At 41.7% G+C, this 23,153-nt stretch overlaps 1 protein-coding gene across 4 annotated transcripts; it reads left to right on the top strand.

Annotated features, from left to right (window-relative positions):
* Nucleotides 1-12,254: 12,254 nt before the first annotated feature.
* On the top strand, nucleotides 12,255-22,751 carry pitx1 (paired-like homeodomain 1). Of its 4 annotated transcripts, XM_080482623.1 has the most exons (6): nucleotides 12,255-12,388; nucleotides 12,826-12,906; nucleotides 13,434-13,488; nucleotides 17,813-17,962; nucleotides 19,025-19,227; nucleotides 22,046-22,751. In XM_080482623.1, exons 3-6 carry the CDS (start codon nucleotides 13,443-13,445, stop codon nucleotides 22,592-22,594), a joined length of 948 nt encoding a protein of 315 aa, XP_080338749.1. In that variant the 5' UTR covers nucleotides 12,255-12,388; nucleotides 12,826-12,906; nucleotides 13,434-13,442; the 3' UTR covers nucleotides 22,595-22,751. The 4 variants fall into 4 exon arrangements, with proteins under 4 accessions (XP_080338749.1, XP_080338748.1, XP_080338751.1 ...); XM_080482622.1 differs by lacking the exon at nucleotides 12,826-12,906; XM_080482625.1 differs by lacking the exon at nucleotides 17,813-17,962.
* The last annotated feature ends 402 nt before the right edge of the window (nucleotides 22,752-23,153 follow it).

Genomic DNA, 23,153 nt, shown 5'->3' with positions numbered 1-23,153 from the left:
CCATACCTGGATCATGTAGAGTTCCCAGGGAAGGGCAGTAAATTGTCCGGCGGGGCGACGTTGTCCTCTCCCTCCTGAATACCTTTCACTCTGAGAAAGAGAGACAAGAGAGGAGGCATGTTGAGTTTCACCTACGTGTCTTTTCTGAAAAACACATACATCACTTTTCTCTTTTTCTTGTATTTCTTCTTCTTTTTTTTCTTTTAAGGGGAGGATGTGAGTCCGAGGTGGAGCAGCACGTGCGTGCGTGTGAACATGTGCACTACTTTCTCAGATGCAACAAAGTCGAGGATGAGATGAATAGGCGGCGTGGCGCTATTGTGAGAAATCAAATGTGTGGTTGACCTTTTGTTAGTGGACAAACACTGCAGAGGTCCGACGGCAAATATGGAATCGGCTTAATCAACCTCGGCGGTTTCACTAGATCAATAAGTGAAGCGCACACCGTGCCAGGAGCACGTCACCTCCACGACGCTCTTCTGACGCTTTAACATCTCCGAAAGGAGTCAAATACACAGGAGCTTTTTAAAAATAAAACACACAACGCCACAGTCTGGAAGCTGAGGTGTAACTCAGAGCTGCGTGCAGTCATTACTGGACCCGAGACCGACGTTTGACGTTGTTTATGACCTTCAGACCCGTTTCAGCAGTCACTTGAAATTTTATGTCTTCAGTGACCCTAAAACTCTGAACAAAAAGTAAAAAAAAAAAAAAAAGTCTGATTTGTTGTTGCAGGTTTCTCGATCATCATAATTCAAACAAACATATGCAAACCCCCCAACAAATGTGAATATTTAACAAGGGTCACATTTGGCTATTGAGCAAAAACATTCTATTGATCAGATCAGAAACGTTCCTGGAAATTGTAGGTATTTGATGTGAGATTAGCCCGGGAGGTGACTGCACGCCACTATATCCATTGTGTATTTTACATAATTGATAATGATGAATTGTAATTAATGTCACAGTTATTACCTTGATAATATATTATTGTCACTGTTGATATTGTCTTTCATACTCTTTTGTTTTGTTATTCTTCATTTACTGTCCACTCACTGCTGTAAAGCTGCAAATATCCCCACTGCAGGACACATTATGGACTATCTGATCGTATCGTGTCGTACATTACCTCTCCTCACCTCCCAATCTTATCTTATCTTATCTTATCTTAACACCTGGTCTAACCCAACTAAGCCTCATTTACACGACAACAATTCTAAGAGAAAACCCCAAATTTTGTTGCATTTTGCGCGTACGTTTACACGACACCGTTGCTCGGACTCACTGAAAACAACATTTTGAAAACGGCTCCCAAGGTGGAACCTTTCATGAACATTCCAACTGCGTTGTTGTGGGCAATGTGCAAATCTAAATATTCGCTCCTTGCAGCATCCGATGCCTCCGCCCAGAGATCTCCTGTGACCACTACGCCGAGGTCCCGGACCCCAGGTCAGGAACCACAGGTCTAACGTTACAGCATATTGGACCATATAGCCCGGCGTTATGAAGAGACAGAGGGTCTAGACACCCGCTTTCTTTGAAAAAGAGATTATTTCTTCAAATCATTGATGTTGGGATGGACACGGTTCATGTCAGATGCACTGGTTTGGTACATGGTGACACAAAAAGAGTTCATGTAGTGCACAAAACATGACACTATCTCAACAAGAGATCCAATGGAAACACTGCAAAGGTTTTCTACCAATTCAATTATCTACCAAAACGTGGGAAAACTGAGCAAGCTCAGTCGTCCTGCAACATTGAACCCTGCAGCTGAAGAATCCCACTGTGGAGCCTAAACCAGCTGAAGCTATGCTTGTTCCTTATCACAGTTTACTCTGTCGCGGATAATAAAAACCACCACGTCAAAGACTCTGTAAAGGTCTGCAGTGAGTCATGACGGCATCTCGTGAGAACTGTGTACACTTGCATGGGTTTTTATTTTTTGTGAGTGTGCAGCTACACTGCAAAATGTCCTGCAAGGATCCTTATCTAGTTACCATGTGTATTGGTTTAGCTTTTGTTTTTTATTTGGTGTGACCCATTTAAGAGGCATCACTTCAGTGAAATATGTGGATTTGTCCAGATTTATGTGTTTAAAAGAAAATCTACAGAATCTAGAAACAAAGCACTATTTTGATTTCACTGAAATCGTATCATATATGAAGTGTTCTTACATATTTAACGAAAGACAAGATGAGTGCAGACTTTTTGCAGTGTACCTTGTCTTTTTTCTGTGTGAGCTTGACTAACCTGTCTCTGTGAAACAGCATCACTGAGAAATTTACTGCCAGAGTCACTGAGGAAAAAGGGATCAGGCATCAGAATAAGTCATTATATTGGGGGAAATCAACATGGATCACCAGCCACGAATGAGCTCATAACAGCGGCGTGTGTGTGAGTGTGTGTACACATGGGAGTCTGTTTATACAGTGGGGCAAAAAAGTATTTAGTCAGCCACCGATTGTGCAAGTTCTCCCACTTAAAATGATGACAGAGGTCTGTAATTTTCATCATAGGTACACTTCAACTGTGAGAGACAGAATGTGAAAAAAAAATCCAAGAATTCACATTGTAGGAATTTTAAGGAATTTATTCGTAAATTATGGTGGAAAATAAGTATTTGGTCAATAACAAAAATTCAACTCAATACTTTGTAATATAACCTTTGTTGGCAATAACAGAGGTCAAACGATTCCTATAGGTCTTTACCAGGTTTGCACACACAGTAGCTGGTATTTTGGCCCATTCCTCCATGCAGATCTTCTCGAGAGCAGTGATGTTTTGGGGCTGTCGCCGAGCAACACGGACTTTCAACTCCCTCCACAGATTTTCTATGGGGTTGAGGTCTGGAGACTGGCTAGGCCACTCCAGGACTTTCAAATGCTTCTTACGGAGCCACTCCTTCGTTGCCCGGGCGGTGTGTTTGGGATCATTGTCATGCTGGAAGACCCAGCCACGTTTCATCTTCAATGTTCTCACTGATGGAAGGAGGTTTTGGCTCAAAATCTCACGATACATGGCCCCATTCATTCTTTCCTTCACACGGATCAGTCGTCCTGTCCCCTTAGCAGAAAAACAGCCCCAAAGCATGATGTTTCCACCCCCATGCTTCACAGTAGGTATGGTGTTCTTGGGATGCAACTCAGTATTCTTCTTCCTCCAAACACGACGAGTTGTGTTTATACCAAAAAGTTCTATTTTGGTTTCATCTGACCACATGACATTCTCCCAATCCTCTGCTGTAGCATCCATGTGCTCTCTAGCAAACTTCAGACGGGCCTGGACATGCACTGGCTTAAGCAGGGGGACACGTCTGGCACTGCAGGATTTGGTTCCCTGTCGGCGTAGTGTGTTACTGATGGTAACCTTTGTTACTTTGGTCCCAGCTCTCTGCAGGTCATTCACCAGGTCCCCCCGTGTGGTTCTGGGATTTTTGCTCACCGTTCTCATGATCATTTTGACCCCACGGGATGAGGTCTTGCGTGGAGCCCCAGATCGAGGGAGATTATCAGTGGTCTTGTATGTCTTCCATTTTCTGATAATTGCTCCCACAGTTGATTTTTTCACACCAAGCTGCTTGCCTATTGTAGATTCACTCTTCCCAGTCTGGTGCAGGTCTACAATCCTTTTCCTGGTGTCTTTCGACAGCTCTTTGGTCTTGGCCATAGTGGAGTTTGGAGTCTGACTGTTTGAGGTTGTGGACAGGCGTCTTTTATACAGATAACGAGTTCAAACAGGAGCCATTAATACAGGTAACAAGTGGAGGACAGAAGAGCTTCTTAAAGAAGAAGTTACAGGTCTGTGAGAGCCAGAGATCTTTCTTGTTTGAAGTGACCAAATACTTATTTTCCACCATAATTTACAAATAAATTCTTTAAAATTCCTACAATGTGAATTCCTGGATTTTTTTTTCACATTCTGTCTCTCACAGTTGAAGTGTACCTATGATGAAAATTACAGACCTCTGTCATCATTTTAAGTGGGAGAACTTGCACAATCGGTGGCTGACTAAATACTTTTTTGCCCCACTGTAACTGTTAACACTCGCTGTGTTCGAGCCTTTGCTCGGCCTGGTTCCCCCGAGCGAACAGGTACTCAGTGACAGGCAGGGAGGCTGTGGCAGCTTCTTAATCATTCCTCCCAACTTTTTGTTTCTCCTCTGACAGTCCTTCGCTCTTGTGTGACGGCCCACATCGCCGCCCCGGCCTGCTTCCCCTTTCAGGGCTCCTGAAGCGAGACTACTAATGCACTTGCTGCTCTTTTCGCCGCCTCGTCGGCCCACCCTGAGCTCCAAACTGCCGTGACTGCACAGGACGCTCACTTTGTCTCTCCTGTTTGTCCAAAAATTGTTTCAATATGTATTTTTGGGATCGGTAATGTTTGCATAATAAATCTTTGTGTCAGGGGAGAACAAAGAGAGCTATAGGTCAGAACCTGGGCGGGTCTCTCACACACACACACACACACACACACACACACACACACACACACACACACACACACACACACACACACACACACACACACACACTATCTCTCTCGTTCCCTCATTAACTCTCTGCTATACTTTCCATTCTCTCGCTCTGCCAGGTTGTTTTTCCAGCCTGCTGTCAGTCGGTTTACGTGGAGACGCATCAGACCCTGTGCAGAGGCTCGAGCCAGCTTCTTCTTCTGACTAACCTTTGGTAGTTCTCATGCCCCGAATTTCGCTTCCCTCACATGACCAGATACAGCAAGGTGCTGAGCATCTGCAGAAATATACAACATGAAGCAGAGACGAGCTATAAACGTGCCGCTTCCCCACAAATGTAGCACATGATCCAAGCGAGGGTTATATGAGTAGATGAAACATGAACACATGGAGAGATGAGCGGATAATGTATAAAAACAAAACAACTATCTGATTAGCAAGCATGCTGAACACGCTTGAACAGTAAAAGGTGATGCATCTCACACTCATTTTTAGAGACAAGTTCAAAATTGTGAAAGTGACTGTTAAATATCACTTCAACCTCCAGAAATGGATCTGATTGCTGGGGTATTATAGCATAGTGGCATTCTCTGAAGTGTCATGACTCCCAGTCCAAATTCTCCTGGGACTTGGTAGTTTTCTAGTTAAGAGTCACTGTAATAACGATCCAACTTGGTCGTCTGTCAATACGAATGTCCATGGACTCACTTTTATTAATGTTTATAGCTTATTAATAATAATAATAATGCATTGGTTTTATATAGAGCTTTTCTGGACACTCAAAGATGCTTTACATTGCATTATTCATTCACTCCATACTGGATGGTGGTAAACTACGTACGTAGCCACAGCTGCCCCGGGGTAATCCGACGGACGCAAGGCTGCCAAACCGCACCATCGGCCCCTCCGACCACCACCAACTACTCACTCTCACACTGCATTCACCCAGGCTTCCTGGTCCCTCACAATCCCCCATCCAGGCACTGACCAGGCCCGACCTCACTTAGCCTCTGAGATCCGATGGGATCAGGTATCTACAATGTCGGATTGTTTTTTGCATGCACATCTGTGTGTTTTCATCACAGAAGCCACCAACAACACAGGTAAACGACATAATTCTTTGTTTCTGCTGTTTCTGTGGAAACGAATGTCGTTTTCGAAACGTTGCCGCATAAATAAGGTACTTTTCGGAAACGAAAATGCCAAAACTATGTTTTCACTTGAAACTTTTCCATGTAAATGGGGCGCAGATTTGCCCCTGCACCCTGCAACCTTAAGTTAGATAAAGTGTTGTAGAAGATGGAAGTATTTTGTTGATACGGGTTCAACTTGTGTACATTTCTGTTTCATCTTTCATATTTGTTTGGCTCCATAATCAGTGGATGTGATGAGAAGGCTGAACCAAAAAATACATTTTCTCTCAAATTTACTACTTTTTCCCTATTTCTGTGAATAAGATATAAAAGTTATTGGTGGTACACTGACCTTGAGTGTACATAACCCAGGTTGTAATCTTTGTTGTAGTTTGAAATTTATCCGCTGTAAAAATAAAGTTTATGTTACAAGGTGCAGAATTTCTGTGGGGAGTATTTCAATCAACTACGCAAGGTAAAAAGTCCAGATGAAAACAACATTTTGTTGAGAGCCAGATACGTCCTTAGAAAGTTGGTAAACTATTGTAAAACAATATTAATTTCACACCACCAACTTGTGTACATCTTTGTTATCGCTGACATCAGTTTGTTTTTGGTGCAACAGAGCAAGTTTCATAACATCTATTCAGCAAAAATTGTCCAGCGTGGTTCAGAAATCTGTCAAATCACAAAAAAAGAAAAATCAAAGAACCGAGCAGACTTGTTCAGCCACTTCACTTTATACCAAACAGTCTGTAACCAGAGCAGTTACATGACCTCAAGGATTTTATCATCCCGCGCTGGTGACAGAAGCAGACGGAGGGGAAAGGAGGGGGCGGACAGGTTGGCCTGATGAGCGAGAGGCTGGGTTTGGAAGCTGGGGAAGCAGGAGAGGGGAGAGTACGGCGATCTTAGCGAGACGGCGCAGGGCAACGCAATCCCAAACACAGCAGAGTGCTGTAAGCCCGAACCATAAATCTCTGAGCTCGACCAGAGCCAAACTTGTTCAGTGCTTTGTGCTGCACCAAAGGCCAGAATCCAGATGTTAGACACAGAGATGGTAAATAAAACAATTTTTTTTAAATTGAGAGAAAAACTTTTTTTTCAAAAGCTTCTTGTTGGAAAAGTGCATTTTCTCTACATGTCTTTAATGATTATTAATATAAGCCATGTGCAGCACAAAGAAGATTCACATTATATCCAACAGAAGCTCCCTCAGTGATTGAAATCAGTACTTTAATCCCATTCGGAGCAGCACAGATATTATAGCACCATTGGCTCATTGTAGCTCAAGGTGTTCCTGAATACAAAACAGGCCTGTTCCTCTGGATTAGTTTTTATCATTTATAGATGCAGGTGGATTGAAGGGATAAACAGATATGGGAACCTCATTGTAGAATAAATGTCTGAGGCTTAAAATCTTACTGTGCAGAGCACAGCGATGGTTTATTGTTTAAGACCTTTGCCTCTGGACATGAACTCCCGCTGGTGCGGGACCCATTTGTATCCCATGTCCTTGCTGCCGTTGAGCCTTTTCTCTGCTTTCAGTTGCCTCAATAAACAAAATAAAGGCAGCAGACGACTCAGACTGCAACAAAACATCTTGATCAGTTCATGATTGCCTCTGATGTTCCACAGAGGAACAATAGTATTTAGGGATTTGGAGCTACTGTGAAAAATGAAAAACTCTTGAGAAAACTACAGTGCTGCTCTTCCACCACATTTATACCCACCTAATTCAGGTACATTCTTAAATACAACCACACAAAGAAAATCAGATCACAGAATATGAAAAAAAAAAAAAAAAGACATTTAAAATAGCAGCATTCGGCAAAAAGCTTTTGCTACAGCCTCATTCTTAGTCAACTGTGATTGGCTTAAATTAAACCTGTAATTGAACCTTTATTTTGAAATATCACACTGGTCTTCGCTGATAGTTTTCCAATTCTCTCAAATGGGAATTTTCTTAACCAGACTTTCCTGAAACAAAACAAGAAAGTGAAATAATTCTCACTTTTTTATGTGCATGTCACTATGCAGTGGATGAATTTATGAATTTTAAATCGATAACAAAGTAATATCTGTTAAAATTGAATACTGCTTAAATTTAGAATTGTATTGTTAATGTTTTTGTATAGAGCTTAATATAATTGAGGGTTGTGGGGCTTTGCAGTCGAATCAGTCCATCACAGGTCAAACACAGAATCCCACGCCTAAGGGCGATTTCGAGCCACTAATTAACCTCAGATGCATGTTTCAGGACTGTGGGACAAAATCTCAGTGCCTGGTCAAAACGTATGCAAAGGAAAAACATGCAAACTGCAACATGAGGCTCCAAGACCAGAGAGTCTCACTTAATAGCAAATAATCACATATTTATATTGTGGTTGCACCTAATTCTTCTAGAAGAGTCAGAAAACGGTTCAAGAGCAGGCTGCATGCCTTTAGAGTAAAGATTTCTTGAAGTTCAGTCAAAGTGCAGACAGCAGGACAGTGGAGCTACCAGTTTTGGTGGTCGGCCATTTAAACATAGTACAGAGAGGAAATCTCACTTTAGCCAGCACCGGGATCATGCTCAGATGAAAAACTGGAAGTGAGATGTCCGACTCTCATCAGCGCTAAGCCAAAGAGGGCTGCCGAGTTTGGACAAAGTGGAAAAAAGCGATGATGCCTCCTTCTGAAATGATGATCTGTGCAGCGGCCCTGTTTACGTTGGTAATCTCTGAGCCCAGCGTAATCAAAACATCGCTAATTTCACTGCCGATTGGAAACTGTGACATCTGTGTTTTCTACACACTTCAAGGGGGATGGCTTCAAAGAAGAAGAAGAAAAAGAAAAACTCTACTGGGAAGCATCATTCCTCATAATAGCCCCAGTGATGAGAGGATGACTTCATCCTTGTCCGCTCACATGTTTTCAAGTTGATAGATATCCATAGGAGTGGAAACTTTATGCAGTAAATATTCCTGCATCGAGTCTGTCTCGCAGGCTGTCGGGTATCTTCCTGAGCATCTGGATAGGCCGGGTAGACGGGTGTTCGGCTCGTTGATGTGCAGAAAGACTTGTGAACTGCTCAGCAGCTGAAGGGTTTCCATCCTGTCGGGCCGCCAGACGTCGAGCTCAAGAAACCCTCCTGATGGATTCTACAGAGTCTGGGCGACACGAGATTCATAACATGGCACTTCTTTTGCTCTTCGCTCAGCGGAAATAGGCCTCACACAACTAAAGCCACCAGCTCTGCCTTATTATGACTGTCCTGGATGGGGACCTCGCTGGGAGTCAGGAGAGAAAGCCCCACAGCAAAGAGGAATCACACACACACACACACACACACACACACACACACACTAAAGACCATTGCTTGGAGGTTAATTAGATTTGAGGAGCCTGAAACATGATTCATAAAAATACACCAACTCTGCAAATGTGACATGCTCGTGTGGGCGTGTGGTCATTTCAACTTTAAATACACACTTCGGTCGCAGCACAGAGCCACAATTATGTCATCCTCACTGGGAGGCCAACTTGTGACCGAGCTCCTCCAGCACAAGGACAGATTCGAATTACAGCTAATTAATCAAAACAACTAACAACAGTGTCTATATTTCTATTAAAGTAACAGGATAATGTTTTTCAATTTACAATGCATGTATTTAAAAAATATAATTGACATTAATTCTTTTGGAAGTTTGGCCACATATGATGAAGACATCTGTGGGCCACAAGCTACCAGTTGCCCAAGTCTGACTTACACATTGAGCTCTGACAGAATCAAACCCTCGCCTGATGGGGTGTGGGCTTGTTTACCATCTTTCAAGCTTGTATCAGCCATTCTGTTATTTAGGAATAACTATTTACACTGCGGAGGTGACCATCAGACAGGCCCTGGCCACAGACACAGACACAGACACACACACACACACAGACACACACACACACTGAACGGGATAAATAATCCCTCCACCTATTTGCACAGGAGAGAAGAGGTCTCGGCCTCACCTTCAGGGTACTACTTAACTCCTCGAGTCACTCGTTGAGTAATCACAGCATTCTGCTGCCTGCCTACTGCCTAATTACAGTGTGTGTGTGTGTGTGTGTGTGTGTGTGTGTGTGTGTGTGTGTGTGTGTGTGTGTGTGTGTGTGTGCTGGAGTGTGAAAGACTCATTATTTAACAATGCAGGCCTCACAAGTTGACAATTGCACAGGCTGATAGTGAATATTATTATTTTGTGTACACAGTTGCACACAGACTAGCTGGGGTCACTGGAGAGGCCCAACAGGAGCCAGAACTCCTATTGTAGCTCCAACAAAACATGCAAGTTTGATATGTAATCATCTGACAAGAACATATTACTGTCACATACACACGTATAGATAGATAGATAGATAGATAGATAGATAGATAGATAGATAGATAGATAGATAGATAGATAGATAGATAGATAGATAGATAGATAGATAGATAGATAGATAGATAGATAGATAGATAGATAGATAGGTGTGATAATAGAATATGTAACAAATAGAAAGATAATTATATATACAATGATATTGGTTGATTGACAAGAGAAAGGTTTCGTTTTTATATTTTACTTTTCTTTTTGCTTTGTTGTTTTTTTTACATGAATCCACATGTTTAACATAACATCCTAATAGTAAATCAATTTGCATAAAAGTGCATTAATGTCATTGTAATGTCTCTTTGGAGCATGTTATCCAAACAAAACTTAAATCAAACACACATTTTAGACCAAATCGGCTCTTTAAGTTTCCGTTTGGGTTAAGTTTAAGCACCTTGAAGAAGTAAAAGTCCAAATCATCTGTTGTTGTTTTTTTTCTGCACATCACTCAGTCTTCTTTGTTCAAATATTGACATGTCCATTTTAACTCGAAGCTCACCTGGTGTGCTCCCCCAACCAGAAAAGGAAGAAAGAAAGAGAAGAAACAGCTGACGTGAGGAGAGGTGATGGAAGTCTGAGAAGAAGGAGGTCTGTCCCTCCGTGTCCTGGAGGGAGGCCCGCAGCTCCCCTCTAATCCCCGCAGGATCCCTCTCTCAGCTCGCAGAGCCCGGCTTTGCTTTGTGCGCAGCTCTTGGCCCAGTTAAAAAGGAAAGTGTAAAGGGTGGGACAAATTTCACACTTTCTCCCATGTCTCAGGCCAAAAGAAGGAGCTTGTAAATCGAATATGTGGAGCTGGAAATTATTCTTTTTTTTTTTTTTTTGTAGCAGCAGTGGTTCGGTGTCTCCGCTTTGTATTGAAATCAGGCCTGAAGCAAGTTTTGCGCAACAACAATGATAAGAACGCCAACAACTCCCACGATATCTTAAATCTAAATTGAATTATTTTCTAATGCCTTGTTTTGATTTTATTGAGACTTTAATGCTTTAATTAAGTTTTAATCAGAGATGCAATCGGCCCTCATCTTCCAGTCTAAATACTTTAATCTCAGTTTTGTGCGGCCAGGCGCTACTTTGCCTTTTTAGGCCTTTTTTTTCTCTCCATTAGTCGAACAGCGCCACAGCTTACCTGATCCAAACCAGTAGAGTATTTGCTTTAGCCTGAGGATTGTTTTGTTGTCATCGTTTTTCCTGTTTCCTTTCTCTTTTTTCCCTCTATGCGTCCACATTTCTCAGGAAATATTAAACAAGTACTATTTGAAAAGAAAAAAAACAAAAACATGATGACACTCGTTCACATTTTAAGTATTCAATAAAATGTTTCATTAGCAGAATGAAACTTTGCTGGATTGATGGAGACTTACAACATCCAGATGATATCCCATGCAATAATATAGAAATAATTTAACGCACGTGAATGTATGCGTAAAAATTTTATTTTCTGTATTGTTAATAATTATTATTATTATGAGTGAAGTTGCGTCAGGAAGGGTAATCCTGCGTAAAACTTGTACCAAATCAAACTATGTGGATCCCATGACTTGTTATGACGACACTGGATTGAAGCAACGCAAACGTAATTGTCTGCGTATTCATGCGCAATAAATAATCAAATGTTTTAAATTTATAACAGGGCAACAACATTTTCATTTTTATTATTATTATTATTATTATTATTATTATTATTATTATTATTATTATTATTATTATTATTATTATTATCAGTAAAACAACCAGAGGACCAGAAGTACGCTTGTTTTCTAACAATTCTACAGCGGAAACATACTTTTCAACACTTTTCAAGCACTAAATGTTCCTTTTTTTCGACTCCAAGAAAACCTCTGTGAGTTCATCATGAACATCACAACTATTTTTAAAACACAGAACGAAAACATTACGATTGTCCCCAAAGTTTCGTACAGTCCAACTGATTATTCATGTATTTGTCTCGTGAAATCAAGAATAGAAACTGTGTATGTAAACATTAACGGATCCAAAGAAACAGGCAGAAATAAGTCGGACCTGGAGGGTGAATTTATCTAAATACGATGATAATAAATGCGCGGGGTAAGAGGAGAGACAGTAACAGGGAATCATGCGGGTGATGAAGTTTATGGGTGACGGGGATGAGGAGACTGACAGACTGAAGATGGGAGGTGTTGGCGGCTGCTGGGGGTTGCGGTGTCGTGACGTCATCCCGAGGCGTGCAGCGGAGCGAGGCAGAAGAAAAGCGAAGGCTGCACATCGGACACAACCAAAGCGCAGATTACCGCGGACGCAGCATTTTACGCGCAGCCGACGCTAGTGTGGATTTACTGAACACCTGCATGGGGAAACTGTGAGGCTTCTTTCTTTTTTTTCTGTCGTCGGCTGGGACACGTCTGGTGAGTAGAACACGCACCTTGTCCGTGGGTTCGGCGGGCTTTCATCCGCAGACGGTCATCTCCTGTCTCTCTTTTGGGTTGTTTTACGTGTCGGGATGTGTGGACGTGAACTATGCATGCCCCTATGTTTCGAGTGAAATAGGGATTAAATATTTGCAAGGCTGGCTTCATTAATAATTCGTAGACGTACGTGAGATGATGGTCAGAGAGGCTGTAGTGACCGTACAGAGGCCGAAGACTGTGTTGAAGAAGCTTTACGCACAGCTGCGCGCTCCGGATTTAACCGTGCCTTCATTAATCCACGTTATCACTGTTATTCAGAGTGTCTGAGCATTAATATAACACAGATGAAGCATGCTGTATTAGAGTGAGTGTGTCCTTTGAACTGGGACCGACTCTTAAATTAATATAAGTGGTGGATTTTGTGCACACTGAAGCATTCCGTGACCAAAAGGTGCTGAGTGAAGATTTACCGAGGACGTAAAAACAGCACTGCAAAGGATTCCTGCAGATAAGAGGTGTGTGTGTGTGTGTGTGTGTGTGTGTGTGTGTGTGTGTGTGTGTGTGTGTGTGTGTGTGTGTGTGTGTGTGTGTGTGTGTGTGTGTGTGTGTGTGTGTGTGTGTGTGTGTGTGTGTGTGTGTGTGTGTGTGTGTGTGTGTGTGTGTGTGTCACGGCAAAGGTAAACGGATAAATGGGTTAAGGGAGGCACAGGGGCCTCAACATGAAAACAGGAGCAGAAGCTATTCAGGTCATAAACCAAATATATGAAATAAATGTGTGACGCGATTAAGACAAAATCTTTGATGAAGGGTTTTTGTACAATAGAGCTTAGTTTTATTTCTTTGCTTTCAATTTAGCTTCGTTATCCTTGAACCTTCCTTTCAGTGTTTTTTCTCTTGTACCATTTGCCTATGTGTTCAACATATGACTTAAAATAGAATTATACTAAACATGTTATTTAGAGGAAATTAACTGTACTTAGCTTTGAGAAATATTGAATTTCAGAGAAATGTTTCTTCTGATGTGAATCTTCTTGGTTTTCAGGCTGCTGGAATGGAACTGAATCTGACGAAAAATGTGATTTCTTGTGGAGACTCGGGTAAGACCTCTGTATGAAACGTGAAATGTCTGATCCTTTTTTGACAAAACTATCACTTAAAACAATGGGGGGTGTATGATTTTGCCACAACTTTGGTTTGGAGCAAAGTCAGATCCAGTGCGCATGAAAACAAATAATGCTTTTATGCGTAATACGTAGCAAATGTAAGACTGTGGCACAACTAATGTGCGGAATAAAGCAGTGCAATTTCAGATAAAATACACATTCAGCAATTTATTCATTTGTGTATTTGTTGATGTATTTGGTTGTTTGATTTCCAGTGTTAATGGCCTCCTTCTCAGGTTTTTTATATGTTTTTGTTTGCCTCTGACGACAAAAAAAAAAAAAAGAATCAAGCAAGAAGCATGCATGAATATGTTTCATCTTAGGGTTTTCTTTACACTATATATATTTTTTTTACACAAAAAAATAAAATCGACGTTTTCTGGATGCAATCATCAGACCAAAACAAAAAGGCCAATGCCTTAAATTGGAGACGTGACAACTTTGGAAAATATCCGAGGCTTCTGGCACGTTAAATGCCAGACATGCGTGTCAGGCTGAGACTGATTGTGTGCAATCCATTTTAACCTAATTTTCTCTCAGGAAACAACCATTTATAATAACAAACCAGCTTTAGCCTAAAAGGTCAGACTCCAAACAGTGTGGCATACGGTTTGGATTGCCCAGCCGTCTTTGTTCCTATAGTTTATTAGCCCAAGCAGGAGCTTTTTTTTTCATCATTTATAAAAATGACTTCTGCTTGTTTTGGAAAACTCTTTTTGTTGAACTTTCTGTCTTCACACTTAAGGATCATCCCGATTTTAGTTCAATTATCAACACTTACTTTCTTGTACAGGCTTCAAATCCATTCAGATGTCAGTTTGAACTGGTCCACTGAGGATGTTTTATTTACACCTGCATTCCCTCTGGACGGTTGTTTGTTGGTTGTCAGACTCCAGGTCAAACAGGCCTTGGACCAGGCAGGGAAACCATCACCAAGGCAATAATCAGCTCTGTCCTTCTCCAGTTACTCACCGGGTCCTGTTACATCTCCTCTGCCCTCCTGCCTTTGAATCTGCTGGCCAGCTTTAATTTTCTATATGCTTTGTTTTTCACCCTGTGGTTCGCTTTGGCTGTGCTTGGGGAGAAAACAATATACCCAGACTGTATTCTCATGTGTGTTTGGTGCCTGATTAATGGTGCTCGCCGAGTTTATTTTCACTTCTTGGAGGAAAAATATGAGTGTTTGCATTGCCACTGGCCTTTAACCTGTCCTGCCGGATGGAAAGGCTTTTTAACTCATCCATCACACGCAAGTGCCCTCCAGAGCAGAGGAGGAGCACCATGCGGGCAAAGGATGGAGGCTGAGGAGGCTGGGTATTTAGATTACCCCCATCTATCAGGCTGTAAAGTACGGGGGCAACAGACGGCAGAAATCACAAGGACTTCACCGCGACAACCTCCATGTGCCGCAAAATCTTTCTAAAATGGCCTTTACAGTTGGTTTATTATTATTGTAAGTAGTTATTGCTCTGTAATGGACTTTCAAGAACCAGTTTGTTTGATAATACACAACGTAACAGATTTCTAATATATTTTAAAGGAATTTAAAGCGACGCTAAACTCAGTTCCACCTCAGCGCCGATACTCAGTGACCCCAAAAGTGTATTTAACCTTCAGACTCTGCATAGTAATTACCACCTGCTGATCAACATCGCTCATCATTTATCTGTCAGTCATCTGTTTTGTGACTGTGTAGTCCGCAAAAAAAAAAAAAAATTACAAGTGGGGAGAGGACTGTGGTTTACTGCACACGAAAAAACACTGCGGATAAACAATGACAGCAGAAAGCCTCAGTGAGGCATGGAGCTGGACAAGCTAATAATAATAACAACACATATTTTGATATAACATTGCTATAAATATTTAAAATCACTGTGTTGATCTGTCAATGTGTCTCCATATGTATTTATTTAAATACACGCTGTCAAAAAGTGAGCCGCTTTCTGCTCCAATGGGCTGAATGAACATAGATGGGAAAAAAAGCAAGTGATTCTAAGGAGCTTGCACAATTGTCTTTTTGAAAGGCCTTCGGGGGAGTTTTCCGGTCGGACGGGGATCTCATGTCAGAAGTCACTGCTATACAATGGTCGAAAATGCTCGAGACTGGCGCCGGTGACAGTCCGAGTCTCAGACAGTGAGGCCTGAGCCGATGCGTTTATCTGACGCAGATAGATCAGAGACCGAGCTACCACAAGTCAGCAGGTCAGCGGATCTCATATTGCATCGGATACTGAAAACTAGGACCCAATAATCACCCGAGAAAATGGAATTAGGAAGCTCGATTGTGTTCAGCTGGTAAATTATTCTTTGCGTAATTGCGCATAGACCCAAGGGACTTTTTTTTTTTCTGACCGGCAGATTGTATTCTGGGTGCATTTTTTTTCCAATGTCGTGATTCAAAAAGGAAAAAAATTAATTTCTTGTAACCACTCGCAAGATTTCATTAACAAAAGCTACAGACCAGTCGAACTGAACGGAGACCAGCGCACCAAGTTCACTATGAAGCTCCAAACATTTTAAGTGTTTCAGAAGGGCCACTTTGAACAGTAGTGCGTAAAAGGAGGATCAAAGAGACGGCGGCCTATTTTGGTCCAAATTTTAACAAAAATACATCTTAATCCCGACTTGACGAAATGCACCACATACTCAAACCTTCGGGCATGCACAGCTACTAAGAAAGGCAACAGACGCAGAACTTCTGCAGCTGCTGCATCGGTGCAGCCTTCGAGGCACGTTGGAGTCCAGCATAGCACACACCGAATTCAGCAAATCCACATCTGGATGAAACTCAGGCACACGTTCAAACGATTTTTGCTCGAGCGCTCTGCGTGCGCGTGCGAGGTGACATTGAAATCCCATCAGACTGTTTTGCTCTCATGGGCCGATTCTGATCCTTTATCGCACTCATGCTAAATAACCTGCATCCCAGAAGGCCAATTCAGGGAGCCCGCGCTGCTAAAACGGACACGGTGCGTTCAAGTCCGCCTACTCTGGGATGCTCGTCTGCAACATGCAGGCCACGGCTGCCATTTGCAGACTCCGGAGGACCAAACGGACTGAAGGCGAATATGTGGCCAACAGCAGCCGAATGTGGGTGTCAAGGTGATGGTCGATCGCTTGGCTGTGATGTAATTCGAATTAAAATTTGTAATCGTTTAGTCAAAATCCAATAGTTATTCAATTTTGATTAAATTGTCGGAATAAAATCAGCAGCATGTCAGCAGTGCATTGCGTGATGTTGGCCTTGCTTCATCAAATACATCTGATGTACTATTCTTTTGTACGTGTGTCTCTAAGTGAAAGGGATTCAATGGGCCGCATGACAGGGTGATTCTCTTTTGTTGGCACCACTCGTCTTTCATACGCACAATAAGCTCGATAAAACCATAAAAAGGGAAACAGTAACTGGACAGGCCGGTGTTATGTGGCAAATGTTTATTCAGCTCGGTTCATATATATATAGTGTGCGTGCGCGTGAGTGTGTACACATAGCTGCCTCGCGCTTCACACATTTCAAACATGCCTTCACGAATAAAAGGCCCATTTCATTCCAGAAGAGTAAATTGCGTGCTCCATCGCGAGTTGCTTGCATTGCTCATTTCCGATGGGTCAAAACGCTGCAAAAAATACCGTACGCAGTTTCCCATACACACACATTGTTAAAAGTAAGTCAACGAAAAGGTGAAGAATATGTTACTGCCATAGATTCCAGTGTTAGGGAAACTACATTTGATCAAATCTGTTGCTTTTCATATTTTAAATCTCTTGTGTAAGACGCTTCTTGATGTGCATGTAACATACATGTCTGATTGATTGTCTTTTCAGCTTGACGTCACTCTGGGTGGGTGTTTTCTTGTAGTGGAGCGCTTTTGGTGGGTGGGACTGGCTCGTTTGTGGGAGGTTAAAGGCGGGAGATGGGAGGAGCTCCGCTGTGGGTTGCGGAGTCCGAGCTCCTCCAGTTCACAGCGGCCACAAGCTTTTCCCTGCAGCGGATAGAAGCAGAGCGCACTGGGCTGTCACTGCAGCAGAGGAGGGAAACTGGGCTGGGAGATCTTTTTTTGGGGTTTAACCCGCCTTAAGTGACTTTACCGTGGAAGAACTAAAACTTTCGAGGAAGTTCTCCATGTGCGCTTCATCCTCTCATGTCGCCGTGGGTGTCTGACAGCGGTTGGACGTTTTGTAGAGTAGCTGCCGAGGAAAGCTTTGTGCGCCCCGGGATTCACCCACTTTCCTCTTTTTACGCATCCTTCTCTTCAAGGTGGGATGAATTTGGACAGAATCGCAGAGGCAGTGAGAGCACCGCCGGCCCGCGACGTGGCCCCCGCGTTTCATTTACAGAGAACTTCAAACAGCAGCCGAGAAACTTTAGAGAACTCAAGCAGCGAGTCTTCAGACACAGAGCTGGCAGGTACACGATCAGATTGCTTCTAGCACCTCGATTCCTCCTAAGTGCAATAACAGTTTATTTTACTGCGTTTACGCACGCGGATAGTCAGACAGGCATCCCCGACAGTTTAACGATACAAAAAGGAGACGTAACATTTTATTTGCTTGCCCTGGCGTTTGCCTGATTTACTTCCGTTTTGCGCCTGGATAAAATACAACAAAACACATTTAGAGCAATTTTTATTTGAGTCTTTTCTGTGTTCATGTGAAGAAATCTTGAGTTTTTGGCGCAGTTGCACAACTTTTTGTGTTTATTACGCTGGTTTGAACCAAACACTTGGCAGGATCCCGAGAGCTGTCAGGAAAAAATGTGCAGAGCAGCCTGGCCTGCAGTCAGTGAATGCATTAGGCAAACTATAAATATCGGCTGCGTCCACCAATCTAAACTAAAAGCCAGAAGGTCTGTGTTAACATTTCGCGGAGAGGCTTTTTGTCCTTTCACCTCGCCACTTTTTAATGGACTTGTCCACATGTGGAAAAATAACAAGTGCAGATAAAAGTAATGGATTTGTTTATTCAACACAACAACATTTACGGCGCATTAGTTCAGTGTTTTGATATTTTATTACATTTATTTTAGGGTTAACAGTTAATATATTGTTACTTTTAGTGACTGACCTTTGCACGTGTGGCCTCTTCAGTTTAATGGGAGAATCTTGTCAGTGCTTGAATACACGATAGGCGCTGGGAGATAACAGTATGCTGATCTCGTCGTAAAGAAAGTAATATTGATCTAGCTGTGAAAATCCAGGGGGACTTGACTGTTTGAAAGAACCGTTGTAATACGGGCAGACATGTTTGTAAATGTTTGGCTTAAATGTGTCACTTCTCTTTGACCGAGGCCTTTTTTTTTTTGGTAGTAAAACATTAATTTGCAGTTTTGACTTTGGGTTATTTTCTTCAGTGAGAAAAAGAATGGCATTGTTCGGTATTCAACACAAAACACTTGCTTATTTGCATATAGCATTCAAAGTAGAGGGTTGGTGCTGTATACAGTTATTTCACCACGACTTGTGATCCACAGAGAAAGAGAGGAGCGCTGAGCACAGGAGCGATGACGGAAACGCGGATGACCCCAAGAAGAAGAAGCAGCGACGGCAGCGGACTCACTTCACCAGCCAGCAGCTGCAGGAGCTGGAAGCCACTTTCCAGAGGAACCGCTATCCGGACATGAGCACCAGGGAGGAGATCGCAGTGTGGACCAATCTGACCGAGGCCAGAGTCCGGGTAAGCCGAGAAACCATGCATGCAGGCCATGCGTTAAGTGCGCGTAATATGTGCGTAATACGTGACCAAAGACATTTTCCGGGTTGTTACCGCCTGTGGACGTCCAATCAAATAATGCACAAGATAATAATAATAATAATAATAATAATAATAATAATAATAATAATAATAATAATAATAATAATAATAATAATGCAAGGACACGTTAAATAAATAAATGGCATTTTAAGGCAATTATCAGATGATCAAATATTAATAAGTTCAACTAAAAATGCAGACGATTTATATTTAAAATAAAAACTACAAATCGACATTATAAATTTAACAATAGAATGCAAATTAAATTGAATAATAAATGTGATTCCAGTCTACATTTTCAGAAAGGAGTTATGACTTCTTTTTAAATATAGTGACATCGCCACATGTGATTACTGGTCGCTTTACATGGCACTGATGTGTAGCCTAATATACAGTTATACATTTGTACCTGCTTTTGACAAGTGTGATGCTAGTATAAATACTATTTCCCTATTGAAAATAGAACAACTACAGGGGTGTTCATCTGACATACTGAAGTCTAACACTGAACTGCATCATAGTTCAGACATTAAATCAGATATAATCCCCACCTCAGTTAAAATAACTTAAATTTAAATTGCATTTAAGCAATAATATAGCAATACTTAACGCGATTCACATTGAAATTAATTGTCCGAACTTCCTGGAAATTGGACATGTTTTGTTAATAGTGTCTGGACATTGCAGGGATTTTTCTCATGATGGCCTCGCCTCCATTCTGCACCCCTTGTTTCACTCCGTGGAGGTTTCTCCTCACGTCGCCAAATTTACTTGCAGCTATTTAGGATATTTCAGCATCAGAATTCATTCTGCGGTGTGTTGGGACAGAAATGTTATATTTCGACAATATCTGTTTTAAAACCTAATCGCTTGTCCAGCTAGAAAGAAATTGATACTTTATGTTGTAGTTTGAATATTTGCCGACGTTTTGAATTTCCCCTCCGCGTTAATGAAGCAGGTATTGACGCCCCCTGCTCCTTTCTCCCAGCAAACGGGTCGAAAGAAACGCGCGTTGGGCACAAAACAATTGCAGTTGGTTTTCATTTACAGCTGGCGCCTGACAGCCTGTCCTTGCAAAAAAAAAAAAGAGAAAAATCCACCGTCTCAAATTGCATAAAAAATGCATACAGCCTTTTAAAGGGCAGGGGGAGAAGTTAAAAACAAGTTTAGAGTGCAGGGTTTTTCATCTCTGGGACTAAAGTGCATTACAGACAGTGCAGCCTTTTAAAGAGACTGGATGAAAAGAGAAGCCTTGTAAAGAGAGTTGCTGGACTCGGAGCGGCGTACATGGAGAACTGCGACATTTTAAACCCTCAAGTGTTTAATTAAACATGTCAGGAATCGTGTTTAATTAAATGACATTCACGCGCTTTTCTATTTTGACACTGTCTATGGTTTAATTAGTTTTAATGAGGTTTTTTGTCTTGTTAACGTGACATTAAAAGCCAAAGTATACACTCATTGCGCACTACAGGAACCTCAGAGAGACACTCAGTGTTTCCTCAGTCAAATCTTTCACGTCTCTGTGGGCAATTTGTCTGCAGCACTCTGCTCCCTGAGCGCCTATAAATAGCCTCCTCCCGCCCGCGCGGCGTTACCACGTGTAAACTGTTTCTACTATGAATTAAAAATGACGCGCAGTGAAGAAGAACGGATATTTTGTCAGGTTTCGATAAGGCGTGAGGATTACCAGATTCATTTACAGACATCCCTCCCGTGATGTTTGATTCCCGGTGTAAACGGGAAGGGTTTTGAGCCACATGCAGACAGGCGTTACATTAACAACACGGACGAGGCAGAAATCATCGTCATGTCACTGAGTGTAATACTAAAATTCATCGTTAATACCAGGCGGAGGACATTTATATTATACATTATAGTTTTGTTTTATTTATGGAGTTAAATACAAGATTTACCCAAATCTAAATAATTAAGCGTTTTTAATAAAAAAAAATGTTTTACTTTAAAATTTAATAAAATTCAGCGATGAACATTTCCTTTCAAAAATAATAAAAACAAATATAATGAAGATCTTTAAATTAAGTTTGTGTTTTAGTCCTATTTCACTTCAGCTATAATTCTAATCAATGATTATTATAAACAAAACCTAATAAAAAAAAAAAGCATACATAATATACAGAATCTGATCCTTTTCAGCTTCCGTAGTTATATTTTAAAGTTAACATTAAGAATAATTTAGATGATTTTTTTTGGCAGGTTCTCTTGATACAGAAAACTGACAGTTGTGGATTTTGTTACCTCAACACCAAATCCAGATTATTATATTCACCTGGGAAAAGTATAGGATCCCAATCAGATCCACAATCTTGACCTGGCTACTCCAAAATCAATTAAAAAAAAAAGGCTTAAACCGATTGTATCTTGACCAAGTAGAACGCATGATATGCATGTGTTAAAATGCCATTAAAAAAAATATTATTTGGAAGTAAAACTCACGTAGCGATATTAAAAGTATTTTTTTTAGTACATTTAGGAATGTTCAAGTATTAATAAATTTCAAGGAAATTGGTCCTCAAAATAATCGGAATCTAATTTAAAGATCATTTAATGGTGTTTTTTTTAACCTGGCATCAACAGTTAAGACGATTTACGCACGATGTATTTGAACCATTTGGTAATTAGAAGCTAAAGCTGTGAATCTAAACTGTTCTGTGGCGGTGTTTGGACCACTGAAGCGCTTTATGTGAAGCTGTGGTTAACGTGCGTGTCTCTCCTGCAGGTGTGGTTTAAAAACCGCCGCGCAAAGTGGAGGAAGCGGGAGCGCAACCAGCAGATGGACCTGTGCAAAAACAGCTACCTGCCGCAGTTCAGCGGCCTCATGCAGCCGTACGACGATATGTACCCGGCGTACACCTACAACAACTGGACCAACAAGGGGCTCACCCCGGCGCCGCTCTCCACCAAGAACTTCACCTTCTTCAACTCCATGAGCCCCCTCACCTCGCAGTCCATGTTCTCGGCCCCCAACTCCATCTCCTCCATGACCATGGCGTCCGGGATGGGCCACTCGGCCGTGCCGGGCATGCCCACCCCGGGCCTCAACAACATCAGCAACCTGAACGGGATCGGGACGTCCGGCATCAACTCGGCCATGTCGTCCTCCGCGTGTCCGTACGGCCCCCCCGGATCCCCGTACAGCGTTTACCGGGACACTTGCAACTCGAGCCTGGCGACCCTCAGACTCAAATCCAAACAGCATCCTACATTTGGATACAGCGGTCTGCAGAGCCCCGGGTCCAGCCTGAACGCCTGTCAGTACAACAGCTGACCGCGCACGCAAACGTTACAAGTATATAGATAGATAAGTATATAGAGATTAAATATATAAGTGATAAACGGACACGGTGTCAGAGCTTATGGGCGACCTGCGGATGGGAAAAAAAAAATCAAAGACAACTAAACTGGATTAGTTGCAATCACTTTTCAAAAAAACAAACAAAAAAAAAGAAAAATGGATTATGCGGGTTACATGTGTTTACCAATGAACTTGCACAGCAATTTAAATGGTCCAGGTTTTTTGGGATTTTTTTTTTTTTTTTTTTTTTTTTTTTTTTTTTTTAATAATGAAGACGTGTTACATTGCTGCATTGTACATATCTGAATGTAAATATATACAGGTCTAAACATAAGAACCAGACGATGGATTTCTTTTCTTTTCGCTTGCTTGCTATTTGAAGATTGACTCGACCAAAAACAAGGAAAAGCAAGAAAAAAAAAATTATTAAAGTGTCGAGCATTATGTATTGAGACTCAATGAGAGAGAAAAAAAAATAACGGAAGACATCTAGTCCATACTGTACATATTTTATACTGCTTCTGTGTGCTTT

Source organism: Lipophrys pholis (assembly GCF_963383615.2).
Source record: "Lipophrys pholis genome assembly, chromosome: 16".
NCBI classification, from domain to species: domain Eukaryota; kingdom Metazoa; phylum Chordata; class Actinopteri; order Blenniiformes; family Blenniidae; genus Lipophrys; species Lipophrys pholis.
Note: the sequence above shows the minus strand (reverse complement) of the source record. Positions and strands in the feature narration are given on the sequence as shown.